This window comes from Trachinotus anak, unplaced genomic scaffold, assembly GCF_046630095.1.
Source record: "Trachinotus anak isolate AG129_WGS33_773 ecotype Australia unplaced genomic scaffold, CSIRO_AGI_Tana_v1 ptg000018l, whole genome shotgun sequence".
NCBI classification, from domain to species: Eukaryota; Metazoa; Chordata; class Actinopteri; order Carangiformes; family Carangidae; genus Trachinotus; species Trachinotus anak.
In genome coordinates this window covers 17,173,994-17,189,627 of record NW_027273869.1, presented here as the reverse complement: position 1 = coordinate 17,189,627, position 15,634 = coordinate 17,173,994, and the positions used below count along the sequence as shown (strand labels likewise).

The 15,634-nt window shown below is 41.6% G+C and overlaps 1 protein-coding gene across 9 annotated transcripts in view; it reads right to left on the bottom strand.

Moving 5' to 3' along the window:
- dgki (diacylglycerol kinase, iota) overlaps window positions 1–13,374 on the bottom strand; it is a 225,496-nt gene extending 212,122 nt beyond the window's left edge. For all 9 annotated transcript variants that reach the window (XM_071502109.1, XM_071502108.1, XM_071502106.1 and 6 more), the window contains exon 1: window positions 12,904–13,374. In XM_071502109.1, the coding sequence (XP_071358210.1) occupies window positions 12,904–13,130 (227 nt within the window). In that variant the 5' untranslated portion in view covers window positions 13,131–13,374. The remainder of the gene's footprint in view (window positions 1–12,903) is intronic.
- Between the last annotated feature and the right edge of the window lie 2,260 nt (window positions 13,375–15,634).

Here is a 15,634-nt window from a genome sequence, read left to right as displayed (position 1 = left end):
TGCACACACACACACACACACACACACACACACACACACACACACACACACAGACCTGCAGAGCAGCAGTGATAACAATGCATGTGTTTGTACTCTACAATCAGTTAATACATGTCATGAACCAGCGTTGGAACATGGTTCATGACATGTATTAACTGATTGTAGAGTGATACTACCCTCTCCTCACCCCAGCTCTCCCCTCTTTCCCTCTCACTTCTTCCTCTGACACCTACATAATTACACAGTCTGTCAATGTGTGTGTGTGTGTGTGTGTGTGAGTGAGAGAGCGAGCGAGCATGTAATGTGGGGGAGGCATCAGATTCATGCTGTGCATCTGTATCTGACCTTTACTGCTTAGAATAGACACACACAGAGAGAAGACAGCAGAGAAAATGAGAAACAGATAAGAGACGGAGAGATAAAAGAAGAAGAGACCGAAGAGTGGATCGAAAAGAGTGAAAGAAAGGAGAGAAAGAGAGGAGAAGGAACGGTACGTGGGGCTGCAAAAACAGAGAAAACAGTCAACCAAGATGGGGGAAAAGATAGAGAGAGAGATAGAGCTGAAATGATCAGTCAATAATCGATTAGCTCACTGAAAGAAAAATAATCTACATCTATTTTGATGATTGATTAAAACATTTAATGGTTCCAGTCTCGACTTTTTCCATCACTCATGAAAAAAGACTTAAGGAAGAAACAGCAAATAAATAACGACAATGAAGGTGAAAAGAATCTAAAATCTTTACAGTGTAAACAGAGAAAGTGGAAAAGTGCACTGTCTGTGTAACCTCAGGTTACAGCTGCCTAATAAAATTAATCATTTACTAATGACTCTCATCTAACCTGAGCAATTAGAACACATGCACACACACACACACACACACACACACACACACACACACACACACACACACACACACACACAGAGAGAGCGAGAGAGAGATGCTGTCTCACTAATTATAGCGTGTCTCTGCAGCTGAGGTCTGCTGGGTCATATGTGTGTGTGTGTGTGTGTGCACATGTTGGTGTGTGTGGGCGACCGTGTGTGTGTGTGTTCATCTGCTCAAGTCAGGGACAAGATTCAAACCGGAAAAAGCGACAGAAACGACCGAGCCGCAGAGAAAAAGAGACAAAACTTCAAACAAATACATTGTTGTTGAAGCACAGAGTCACATCATGACGTGAGTCTGTGTGACAGAGCGAGAGTTTGAGCCGGGACTCATCTTTCTGAGTGCTGAGAGATGATCAGTGCTCGGTAATCCTACCTGCACGCACGCACGCACGCACACAAACACACACACACACTGCCAAAAGGCCTGGGTTAATCCATGCAGCACATATATGTTTACGATCATGCTGGTGTATGTGTGTGTATATTGACAGACGTCTATAAATAGACAGAGATGTAGATGTACAGTGACTAGTAGAGAAACAGGAAGATGGACGTAAGAATAAGTACAACTTAAAGTTTGGTACATCCCCTTGAATGTCCACTGCAGCTTCAACTATAGTTGATTAAATGATTATTTTGATGATCAAATCATCTTTTTGGTCAATTTTTAAGCAAAAATGCCAAAAACTCTCTGGTTACAGCTTCTTAAATGTGAGAATTTGATGCTTTTCTTTGTCATATACAATAATAACTGAAGATTGTTAGGCTTCGGGCTGTTGGTCAGACACAATGAGCCGTCTAATGGCATAACCTTGGTCTCTGGGAAATTCACAATGGGCATTTTTCACAGTTAGCAAAAACACTTAAAGATCCCATATTGTATGAAGTGAGATGTCCATGTGTTTTTTGATTATAAAGCTGGTCTAGGTTCTATATTAATACTGTGAAAGTATCAAAGCCTCAGTCCACAGAGAAATGCACACAGCCTGTATTCAGAAACTGAGCCGTAGAACCAGCCGTCAGGACTTCTGGAACTTTGTGATGTCACAACAAAGCAGTTACCGCTCTCAGCCATGCTCCAAGCCCTGCCTACCTTGACCCACCTGAAATCTGCTATATTTTTATTCAATCACTCTAAAATCTCACACTAAAATATGGGACCTTTAATAAACAAGTAATGGCTTAATTAAGAAAATAATCAGAAGATTCATCAATAATGAAAATAATTGTTAGTTCCTGCTGCAATGTCTACATTTACCAAAATAAAAGACAACTTAAAAAGGAAAAAACATTTTGGCTTCTAATCCAGAGATGATAAAACCCAAATCTCTCCTGAGAAAATGGCCCCGGTTGGATGTGGAGCTGATGGAGCAGCTGGCTGTGAGCTTCACCAAATTAGTGAGCGAGAACCATTTGGCATCAGAGCCACAAATCTCCCCCATCCATCAAAACCTTTAAATACATTTGAAAGATGATTACATCAGACAATAAAGCAATGAGGAAAAAAATCTAAACACTGAAAAACCCACTCTGTCAGTTTCTTCGCTGAGGAATTCATCTGGCAGAAAAGCTGAGAATAAAAAGTCGGAGAGGAGAGCAAATTAAAAGATCGGAGGTGGAAAAACAAGAGACTGAACGAGGTAGCCAATTAAAATTATGGAAGCGGGATCAAAGTGTCCTTCTCTACTGCTATCAAGATACATAATAAAAATACATTTCTTGTGTACTTTCCCAAAAATACAAAATAATTAAATGTTGCATATTTTGAAAAAGCCATTCCAGGTTCTGTCACTGTGCCAGAAAATCTTTTTATCTTCTTAGTGGAAGCTGAAAAATATTGCAAAACAGTACCTGTGTTTAATTCTTCAAAGCAAAATCAGCATAAAAAAATCTTTCAACTTTCACTTGACTGAGTATTTAACTTGTATTGAGGTATGATACTGTATTACAAGGAGCACAGATTCTCACATTAATGTATTTGTATCTAAAACATGCTAGACTGGGGCTGCAACTTACAATTCTTTTCATTTATCTTAAAATCATTTGATGAATAAACCTTAAAATCCAAAGATTTTCAATTTACTATAATGTAGGATGCAGAAAGGAAGCAAATCCTCACAAATAACAAGCTGGAACAAGGAGAAGTTTGACATTTTCACCTGAAAAAATGACCTTATTAATTGATTATTAAAATGGCCACCTATTATTGCTGTGAAAAAACAAATTAGATCATCATATAAACATTATATGGCTGTTTTTATTCTTGTAGCTGCTCATTCCTTTATGTACAGTTATCTGCTGTGTATTCTTTGGCAACACAAATGTATGGAAGTGCCATCCCATTAAACCGAGTTGACACAGATGTAGGAGAAAGACAGAGAGGAAGAGTTGGAGCTGCAGTTACAGTGATGGAGTCAGTGTCACCTCAGCAGTCAACTCCACAGGTTCATTATCAGCTCGAACGAGACAGATGGGCCTGTTGGACGGGAGAGAGGAGGAGGTGCTGCTTTAAATGTACAAATGAAGCAAAACATCACGGCTGGTGTAGAGGTGCGTTTTGTTTTAGGGCAGGTTCAGAGGAGTTTTCAAGAAGTGGGTTTTCTTCTTCCTGTGTTCTTTTCTGAGCTGTGCTGTATTTAGTGAGCTGAGTTTTGTTTTGTTTAGTTCTCTGATTTGACTCTTTCCCCTTCTACTTGTACTGATGTGTGCCATTATTTTATTATTGTTAACACTGGACATAGAAAGCCAAAGGCATAACCGAAAAGAAACAAAAAAAACAAAAATCACTACCTTCGATTGACATAGTCCCGTTTCTTTCTGTGATTGGATAACTAATTTTAGGGCACCACATTTCCTGAAATAAAAACCAGGAGTTAATTAAAAGCTGGGTCTCCAATAACGGCCCGGGGCGTTGTCACCACAAACAAATAAAGGCTGGACCCTAAATACAGGCTGAGGAAAAACAAGGGTGGAGAAGCTCCAGGTGTCTTTGTCAGGTAAGCATGGTGTACATTTCTACTGTTTTAATTTAATAAATTCAAGAATATAATAATTCTATTTTCAACACTCTGTTGTTCTGGATTACTCTTCTAAAGTGGTTGATTAATTTAATCTGACACAATTCGCTTTGCTTTGTTGTCCTTTAATCCCGTCCGACTGTAGTTGCATAGGTGACACCTACAAATGTTTCACAATAAAAACCCTGTTAAGAAATAAGAGGCTTCCTACTAAAATATGACGAATTAGACTCACCAAACAGAGGGGATTTTAAATAAAGGTCTATCCATAATGAGCCTGCCTAAAATAAAGGCCTGTTACCTTCTGCAATGGAGGCAAACGGAGGCCCCGGCCACTATGTGAGGAAATACAGTAGCTGTTTTCCTTCCTCCTTCCTCTAGGTAGCCACAACACTTCTAACAACCTTGATCCAACTATAAAAAGTGATCAAAACTGAAAATTAGCCATGCAGCCAAGCCAGAAAGCACACTAACCAGAAAGTGAGTCTACCAGCCAGGCTGGTTTACTACCCAGTTTTTCAGTTTAATGTTTTTCAGGTACAGTGTTTGTATTGTAATAAAAGATAAATTGGCAGGTTTGGCTTCACGAGGGATCGAACCCGTCGCCTCCAGCTAGGAGACAATCTCACTAACAGCCAGTAATCTAGTCCATTCACTCAGTCAGTCAATTAATCATTCAGTCAATCATTCAGCCGGCCGTCCATCCAGCCACATTTACTCCCAGTTGGTTTGTAAATGTGTCCAATCCCAGCTTGTCCAGCTTTGGTTGTTTTCAATTATTAATGTTAACACCTTGTTTCACTGCAATAGAATAAATTAAATCAGTGTAACCTTCCTGACAGACCTGACAGCTTCTCTTCAGCCATGTTTTATGCAGTAGGAAGTCAGTGTCTGTCAATGTCAATCATAAACATAAAGACCCAGCAGGTCGTAGTTCTACACCATCAAAATGTAATTACTGACTGTAATTACATATCACAATTAAGCATTTTAAGTGCATTTTTCTTGCTTTTCTTTCCAGTGTTTCGCCTTCGTGTCTGTTTCAGCGAGGAAACCTCAACGATGAGCTGAGTGTGTGGACTGTACATTTTATTTACGTTATGTTTTAGAAACAAGTGCATTGCACTGAGTTGTACCTTGACAACATACAGCTTCTTCCAGGCCCTGTGCCTCTTTCCTGTACATCTGAAGAATGTAAACAGACATCCACAGTATATAAAATCAGGGAGGGCGTCCCGTTAGATGACTGTACTATGTTTTAACGTTCGTATTGATGCGGTCGGCACTCGCCTGCCAGGCTGTTTTTAGTCAACATGCTGCGGCCTGCTTGGTAACTACGCTGCACCATCAGCTCATTTTCTGTAGCTCAAAAGGGACACGGTATCTTTAAAGGCACTGTAAGTTAGTGCAGAAATTGAGAAGTGAGTGGTTTGGGTGTAAGAAAGCAAGATCTTTATTAATAGGTCTCTGTGAAACAGACTTGTTAAAAAAAAAAAAATTTAAAAAAAGGCCACCAGCCACACATCAGTCGAAGTCTTACAGTAACCTGCTTTCACAACTAGACAAGTGTCTGATGAAGAAGGAAGTAAGTGACTAATCTTAAACAAGTCAAGGTTTCTCTTCAACAAGGTTCCTCTTGGTCTCTATTGCACCAGGAAGTTCCACTTCTCTTTTCTCTTCTGTTTTTGCCTTTTGCCCTCTTTTTTTTTGAGCTCCATTTCCAAGCAGGAAAAGCCTCTTACAGCCAGCCAGACGACTAATAAGGAGCGGCTCCTGTCAGCCAATCCCCCTTAATGCCTCAGCACACTGCATTATGGTCAAAATAACCCCCAACACACACACACACACACACACACACACACACACACACACACACACACACACACACACACACACACACACACACGGCCGCACTCTCAAACACTCCTGAAAAGGCTAGGAAAGGAGAGAGAGAAAGAAGTCTGAAATCCCTCTGTTCCAAAGAGAGACCCCATCATTCCTCCTCTTCTCAGCAGAAAGTGATTGATATGCATGAGTGTAAACAAACGCGCCCCCACCCAACAGGAACAAGGTCACTCAGAGAAGGTAGAGAGGAACGTACTAACACCTCTATCTGTAAAATGTGTTAGTGTAGAAAGAAGAGAAGTGAGTGGGTGGGGGGGTGGGGGGGGGGGCGGTGTTGGAAAGTAGCAGAGAAACATCATCATTATTAACACACGCTTGCACTTATACTAACATACACTCGTGCATCATTCAACACTGAGCCAGGAAAAGACTAAATCCCCACACTGTCTTTTACAAACTGCTTACATCCAGTGTGACCTCACCGTCACCTTTAACAGCCACTGACTCCACCCACCGAATACGAAAAGAGCCATTCAACTATTTTTTGAGCTATAAAAAAGGACGCACATGGTAATAAAAAAATAGTATTAATGTAGTTAATATGTAGTCACACTTGACCCACCCCATTTAGCATATACAAACAGTTTATAACACACTATAATGTAGTTGTAAGCAGGTATGAGGACATTGTCTTCTTCTCCTTCTCCTTCTCCTGTGAAGACATTTTATATTATTACAACTGTGTTTGACTATGTGGTCATTCATTACCTGTTTATACAGCAGCCTCCACAGAAGTTATAGTTGTTAACAAATGCGTTATTATAGTGTGTCATAAACCGTTCATCAAATCTATATATGGTGCTTATAAATAAAAATAAAAAGTGGGTGGTAGGGCTGAACGATGAGCAAAAAAAAAAAGAAAATCATGTTATGATTATTTTGGCAGATAGTGCAATATGTGATATGAGCCATGATTTCGGTGAAAACGATCATCATCGTTAAACTAAACAACTTTTATGACATTTCTCTGTCATCTTTGACAGTAAGACTGAAGAGATTCATGGCCACGTAAAGTAAAAACCTAAAAGGCGGCTTTCTTATGGGTAAAACGCAAACTGCCGCTCCAGACGAAAACGATACACTGGTTTCAAAAATGGAATCTGTTGACCTGTTATGTCTTCTGAATTATCCATACTTGCATCCAGCTTACTCTCTCCTCCTCCTACCGACGGGGGAAAAGAGCATCATAAATATGCATGTGTATCTGTTCATCCATTCTGAGGATGAGAGGAGAGAGGGAAAATTGTGTCAGTGAGCCTTCAACAATTGGTGCTCTGATCGTCTGCTTAAAAATTCATGAGTGTCTTTAAGCTGCCCAGACTCTGATCCAAGCATTCCAATAAATTTAACACAGCTACAATACCAGCTCATACACTGGCTGTATAAGACATTAGGGAGCAGCTCTGTCTGCTGTATACTACAGGGTGTAGAGGTGTGTTCAGGTGAGAGCTCTCACTCCTCACTGATTTTATCTGTCAGAAGTTTTACTGTAGTTTTATTCTTGAGCTCAGTCTCTTTAAACACTAAAACTCGTTTGGTATTGAATGTCAGGGCATTTTTCTATCCTCAGTATCAAAGTTCGATACCCAGTCGTACTGGTCAGAGCTCCCTGTCGGACTAACTATGTAACGGTGACTTTGTTTTCCCAACCAGTCTCGCTTCCATCCGAACGTACAGTACATCAGATGGGACTGTGATATTTCAGTGCTGACTGCTGATCGTAGCGCTTCCTGTTCCTGCACGCCCCATTAGCTTTTTTTCATCATAATCTAAACTGTGAATCAAACCAAACACTCAAAAACAAAACCTCACACATAGTTGTTTTGCACCAGGAGACAAAAAAGGTGATTTGCATGCACTCTCTGCGATGACTGCTGTGCTTAATAACTCCACCGTGACTGTTGTGAACTAGTAAGTGCATTGAATGTCGTCCCCCTGTTGTGTGTAATGAGTATTTCTTCTGTTTTGGCCTTTCAAATTTAATTTCCCAGGGGAAAGCCAAAGCTATTGTACTGCGCCGGTGATGTATTGCGCGGTTACACAATTACTGTAAGCAGAGTGACATTACAGAGGTTTCTAAATCTGACATATCTATTTCCTTTAGGCTGTTTTAGGCTGCTGACCCGTGCACATTGTTTATATAAAACAACCACACACTCAGATCTCAAGGTTTAACAATTCATCAACATCTTTAAAGAGCTCTGAGGTAAATATGCCGGTGAAATCTGATCCAGACCACACCTCAGATCTTACCTCAAATATGCCTCTTCTCCTCTACACTTTGATTTGCATAGCCTCATTTAAAAGACAAACAAATGTTAATGATGTTGCCTACATATTTAGAGCAATACTATCAAAGCTTTTGGCACGAAGGAAGTTTTTTCTGGTGGACCCAAAGTTCAGCATCAATAAGCAGCAGCTGATGCTATTATTGTTAAAAATATGCCCGGGACCCTGAAAGCCTTATTCCTGCAAGCCCTGGAAGTCACACAAGTTACCAAGTTTCATTTTTAGAGTCAGAAAACTTTTATTGCGCCACCTAATGTATCAGTTCTCTGTTGGGTAATACAGTAATTGTCTTAAAAGTCCCACATTTTACACTTCTGCTTAAGTGTTGATCTCCATAAGAAGATATATTTGTGGTTTTAAGAACCAAAAAACCATCTCAGTGTAGTTTTACATCTCCTCTCTCAGGCTTCTCTCTGGAGTTTTAGTAACCACAGGTCAGTCAGCCAATCAGAAGAGAGACTCTGAGCCTCTCTTCTGATTGGCTGACTGTTTTCTGAGTAATCAAATAAAAATATAGCAGATTTCAGGTAAACACTCAGAGAAACCAAATCCTACAAGGTTGGATGTTGGGTCCAGGTGGGCAGGGCTTGGGGCATGTCTGAGAGTGATGACTGCTTTGTTGTGACATCACAAAGTTACAGAAGTCCTGACGGCTGGTTTTAGGGCTCAGTTTCTGAATACAGGCTGTGTGCATTTCTCTGTGGACTGAGGCTTTGATACTTTCACAGTATTAATATAGAACCTAGACCTGCTTTATGATAAAAAAGCACATGGGAATCTCCCTTTATACAATGTGGGAGCTTTACAGTCTGACGTTGTTGCCCCGTCATCATTTCTCCTCTGCTCCTCCTTTTTCATGTATGTTGAGTCACGACACACCTTTGATTTTGGCTCCAAAAACTGCCCTATTTTTCTCTCTCTTCCGCTCTCTCTCCATCCCCTCTGTATTTTGTCCTAATTGAAAGCTGAATAGTGAGTTTTATATTCTGGCAGCATCAGATGATGAAAGGCCTTTGATCACTGTTTACCCCTGCAGGTGGTGCTCAGCGGTAGCAACATGAGATACATTTATATCTTATGTTTCTCCTCTCTTCTTGCTAATTATGTGCCTTTCTTCTCCACTGTATATTGTCTCTGAAAAAAGCATGAAACCCAAAGGTACATGGGACTGTTATTGGGATCTGTTGTTTGTGAAGTGTGTTGTAAATAGTGGAGGGATAATGTTACGACACCTTGTCCCGTGGCAGTTTGTTTCTGCAACATTTCCCACAGCAGCGGTGGTGAAACCTCACCACATGATAAGCCGGATGACGAAACAATCATTTGTTTCTTTTCTTCTCTTCTTGGGCAAATGGTTCATGTTGGCATCTTTAGCAGTGGGGTCAGAGGTCAGGGGCAGCGGGTTGGTTTTCCAGGTAGAGGTTTCAGTTATCAAAGTTTGTCATGTCATGTGTGATTCTGCAGGGTCCAAGGCTGAATCTTAAGAGTACAGTCACATGCAGGGTTGAAAGAAGAATCCAGGGACAGTGTTTGACAGTGGGACAAATAATTCATGAAAACATCAGCTCTCAAGGCCTTGATCTCAGGCAACTGCTGCATCAGTAGAAGGTTTTCCAATAAGGCTGCAGATATTGCACTGATCAGGTATTGATTTTGGGCGCATTAGGACGTCAGAAAGTGATGAAATTGTTTCCCTGTGAGTTCAGGTCGGAGTACGTGTGTTGTTGTACCGTAGAGGTTTGTAGGGTTTCATGAGTTCTGGTTCTGTAGAGGACTAAAGATCTTGACAGATGGAGATGTAGAAATTAAAGTGACTGACACAGATAGGCAGTAAGTGTCTGGAAAAACAGTTCGCTGACTCACTAATTGACTTACAGATTGAGTGTCGAGCTGGTTGACTAACCAGCGAACTGAAGTAATGTCTTCGAAATTAACTGGCATGGTGACTAACGGGTGGTCAGGATACACACTCACACTGTCTTTCTGAGTGTGGAAGGACTGTCATGCAGACAGACGGGTGAGATGTCTAAGAATAGATAAAAGGAGGGACAGTATTCTGGGAACACACACACACACACACACACACACACACACACACACACGCTCAGACAAAGTGTGACGAAAGTCTGGCAGATAAGTTACGCGTGCCTTACGCTGCCATAAACACATAATACCGCAACCCCCACAACCCTCCCACCACCACCCCCCACGCACACAGACACACACAGACACACACACACACACACACACACACACACACACACACACACACACACACACACTCCCTTTGATGTCCAGCAGCATCATTTCTCAGCTCTTTCATACTGCCACATATGGTAATTCACGTCTTGGCATTGGCCACTTCAAAGCTATGTAAACTACCTTCTTACAAGCCATCTCCTTTGACCGGCTAATGCCATTTCCTTTCACATGGCTGAGTCCATGAAGAGAAAAGTTGACAGATTATCCATGGCAGCTTTTTCCAGTGAGGTGAAAGGTCAAACAACAGCAAGAAATGACATGTTAACCTACACCCCCCTGCATGTCCGTACAGTTGTCATGTCTGGTAAATACACAAACATACAGATTTATCTCACATAATTAAAAGGTACCACACTGCAATCTTCCAGTCTCTAACATACAATTAAAACACTGTTGAGGATTAAAAATACAATAAAACAATAGGCATATTTCCACTGTACTATAGAGCACATTAAAATCTTTTCTTCAAAGCTCTCTCTTCATTAATATTTAGAGAAAATACATTGTGGTAGACATCACCTAACAGTGGCTGCACTTATGTGAGCCAATGTTTTCTCCAACTAGGGATTCCACTGAAGCCATTTACATTAACATGAGACCTGAGCAAAATGACTGAGACACAGCTGCAAAGGGTGGGAACTTAAGTCATTTTGCAGAACAAATATTGGCTGTCGACCTGCACAAAGTTGAAATGTCTGAAGCATCACTAACAGAATCCCCATACGTCAATAAATAATATTGCAATAAACTGTTATCTGCAGCTAAACACTCATCAGCTCACCTCTAAACATCCAAAATGTCACATTCGTTTCTTGGGTTTGTGTCGAGCGAATAATCAAACATCATACTGAAACTGTGCAGCATCCTGTCTACTTCCAAGACTCCTTCATCTCACTTGAGTCTTTACTCCAGGTTAAATAAACTAGAAAGGATCTGATATGCACATTGTACCAAATCCAGCAACCAGTCTGCTGCAGCATTTTCCACTGAGGCAACAGTTATATCAGAACAAACTACTCCTGCAGTTATAAAACTGAAGAGTGCGAACCAGCTGCGGCACTCCCTACGATGCACACAATCTCCTGGAAACCTCACTTAACCAAAGATGGTTTCCCCAGGGGAAAGAAAACACGCAGAGGAAGACAGACTCTGTAACTGATGATACAATAAAAGTGAAGGAGTGGTGACTCTCTGCTGGGCAATGTGTTTGCCTTACAGTACGCGTAACTCAAGTGGGTGTTTAAAAAGACTATGGATCTTCCAAATGAGAAAAAAAAAAAGAAAAGAATCAACAGGACACATTATCATCTTCCAAATGGATTGTAATAGGATTATACTGTACCATCCCTTTCTCAAATGAGATGAATTTCCTTCCCAAATGGGCCAGTTTATTGTGTTTTAATGTGTTTACATGATGCATATTTAATCTGATTGTGGCGAAAAGCTTCATGTAAAGCTATCAGAACCTTCTTTCATGTTTAATTGAAATTAATTTACTGAATACAGCCTTAATGTATAAATCAGGGAATATAGATCTTATTTATTCATCAAATTAAGGTAAATGCATAAAGATGGGGAGTGAAAAGGAACAAATCTGTGACTTAATCACTGTGTAGAAATGCTCAGTGGCCGTCTCAGTGCTGAAGCTCGGATGCTATGGTTGGACTTTGGCAGTCTGTTGCTTTGCTTTGCCACAGTGCCCCAAATCACACACTAACAATCAGTTAGTCAATCGGACACAAACAAGTTAAAATGATTGATTTGATCCGCACATGCGGATCATTTCCAGTACAGAGGCAGATACATCCACACGGAGAGAGAGAGAGCCGCTAACCGGGACCAGATAGACAGATAGACTGATAGATAGATGCCACACATTCCTGACAGTGACATCTGACAGCCAAAACTGCTGTGTGTGTGTGTGTGTGTGTGTGTGTGTGTGTGTGTGTGTGTGTGTGTGTGTGTGTTTGGTCACTGGCCAGTTTTCACTATCAACAGCAGCTGCCAGTCGCACTGGGGTGTCAGGCTGCTGCTGGCATCCACACACACACACACACACACACACACACATTCAGCCCTAAAATCAATACTGTTTCTCCCCCACCCCCAAAACACAACGGGGATACAACACCACAGGGAAATGCACACACACACACACACACACACACACACACACACATTGTAGTGTATGCGAAATTGTTTTTGCTCCATCACTGACTGATCAGTGATGATCAGATGATTATCAGCATGATGGTGGCCAGCCTGGACAAGCCACAGCCTCCACACCAGAGCAGGTGTAGCTACATGAGAATTTAGCTTAAACTGGAAAAACAGCATCTAATATAATCCCCTGCCTCTGCCCTGTGTTTGTGTTCATAAGCCTCAGCTAGCTTACATGGAATTCCCACAATGCCATTAGCTTATGAACAATTATAAATATATGAGGAGAGATATGACACAAATAAGATAAATAAATACACCAGCGTGTCCTCCTCTGGACGACATCCTGTCCCAGCATCCTCCCGGGGCTCCACTCACCGATACGAGGTCTGTTTTCTGAACGCCAGTCCCCGGAGTTTCTCCTCCAGACTCTCTTGCTCCATGTCGGGCAGGCTGCTGAATGTGTCGCTGCAGCAGCCCACGGCGGCTTCCTCCGAGCCGGCTCCGGACTCCGAGTCTCCACCGTCGGCTCCCAGGGAGGCCAGGCGCCCGCTGAAGCCCCCCGCCGCCGCGGTGCTGCTGCGGTCCTTCGCTTGGGGGTCCATGCTGGTCGGTCCTCTTGTCTGTCTCGCCCGGCGCTGGACCCCCCTCTCCCCCGGCGTATGAGGGGGACACAGATGCCGGTGGAGGAGAGGAGAAGCGGGATGTTTTTTTTGGGGGGGGGGACAACGGGAGACACAACGTTACCGTCCCCGGCGGTTTGACCGTTGTGATTTCTGACCGTTGACCGCCTTTATATACGGCAGTCAGGTACGGCGGGACGCGCAGCCGCCACCAACCAACCGGGGACGAGCTACACCAAGCTACTGACGTTAGCCAGGAAGTGGGGCGGCGTAGCGCTTCAAAATAAAAGCCGAACGTTTCCTAAATTATTATTATTATTATTATTACAGCTGAGCGGAGGATTACTGGGGAACTGGATGAGCAAAAAATATTTAGAAATCTGTACTGATACACTGGTAGAAAAAATAAATAAATAATAACATAAAAATATAAAAGCCTTTATACATGTAGTATGGCGTCAGGGATGCCAAATATCTCATATTGCTTCATTTTCAATTTAAATACTTATATCTATAGTTAAAAAATGTTTGTTTTGAATTTCTATTTTAGGCCTATATTTATGCTAAATTCATTGGATGTGAAAACCTACTTTCCAGCCTGTTTCCAATTCTAATTCTGATCCCTGTTAATAGAATAAACCCACAAATAGTCATCTGATGAATAAGCACTATTTTTTCTCATTCCTCAGGGAACTTCTACACATTTATAAACATTTACATGCAGAGATTTTTTACAGGTTAATGAAGAGAGATGATAGGACAGCAAATTTAGAAAGGCAACTTATACATGTAGAACATAAATTAGTAATCAGTGCTGGTTCATTAGGGTGGAAGCACTGTAATTTCCATATTTTATGGATAAATCAAACTGAAGATTTAACCTTGAACTACTACACCCTTGCTTCAAAATCCTTTTATTTTCAAAAACATGACCGGAAGTCGAGTCGAGTGTTTGAATCTTTGTGAAATGACAGAGATTTTAAAAACTGCTAGAGCGCGATCTGCCGTGAGGGCGGCGACAACAGACACATTCAGTGTGTGCTGCTCCACTACTAACTGCATCATCCATCCATCCATCCATCCATCCATCCATCCATCCATCCATGTCTCCATCCATCCATCCATCCATGTCTCCATCCATCCATCCATCCATCCATCCATCCATCCATGTCTCCATCCATCCATCCATCCATCCATCCATCCATCCATCCATCCATCCATCCATCCATGTCTCCATCCATCCATCCATCCATCCATGTCTCCATCCATCCATGTCTCCATCCATCCATCCATCCATCCATCCATCCATCCATCCATCCATCCATGTCTCCATCCATCCATCCATCCATCCATCCATCCATCCATCCATCCATGTCTCCATCCATCTGGCCCAGGGGACGAGCAGCGTGGCATTGTGGGATATACACCCACTCTTCCTCCTTTCTGCAGCATCATCAGTCAGAAGTAGGGCAGAGGGTGAGCTGTCAGCATATCTCTCTCTCTCTCTCTCTCTCTCTCTCACACACACACACACACACACACACACACGGTCCATATGCTTCCTGTGTGTTGTGGGCTGTCTGTGCGTCAGATGTGTCATGACTGTGATGTTCCTTCATCTATGTCCTCCTGTAATTTGTAGTCGGTCTTGCCCGTCAGACATCAGGCCACATCTGTCATCAGTGACCTTAAGTTTGACCTTTCTGTACTGTTTTTCCCACAGGGGAGCATCTGTCTGCAACACCCCCCCCCCCCCCCCCACCCCACCCCCCACCCCCTGCCATTAGTGACCATAAATAATTTGAGGAAACACACTGCACGTACATTGAATTACAGACTTATATTCAGTCATTCTGCCTGATAACTTCTGTTTGGATGAGTAAAAATACATTTACCCAGTAAGAGGGTTCAGAGGATAAAATCTGCTGTTCAAACCTTTGCTTACCTGGAACTAAGGCGATATCGCTGGAAAGCCTATGTCCTTGACACAGGGCCACAGATTTCAAAGGCTATATAGGAGGGTATGGAAACAAAAAAGAAGCATAACAATTTGATACTTGTAAGAAACTGAATATCTAATGAAATTCAACCACTACTGAGTACTTAATGTTTTACTTTACCATCTATATGAATTTATAAATGATATAAAGTCACATCTTTGAAATCTCCAGAAGGTAATTTTAAAAACTTTTTTTAAAAGTATTTCTAGTGTTCACAAATTCAAATGTATATTTCGGGCATCACATATTAAAATGCTATGTACAAGTTGCTTCAAATAATAATAATAACATAATGATGATTATTCAGTTGCTTATCCCCTGCAGAGTCTCACCAATCCAACGTGATTTGAGACAAACTGAGAATCTTATATAGTTTGTTTTTGGACACCTACATTTTCTGTCTGGATCTGTGAACCCTAAAACATAGTATAGGTTATAAAAAAATCTAATTGGCTGTTTTTGTGTATCCGTTAAAACCTGTGATGT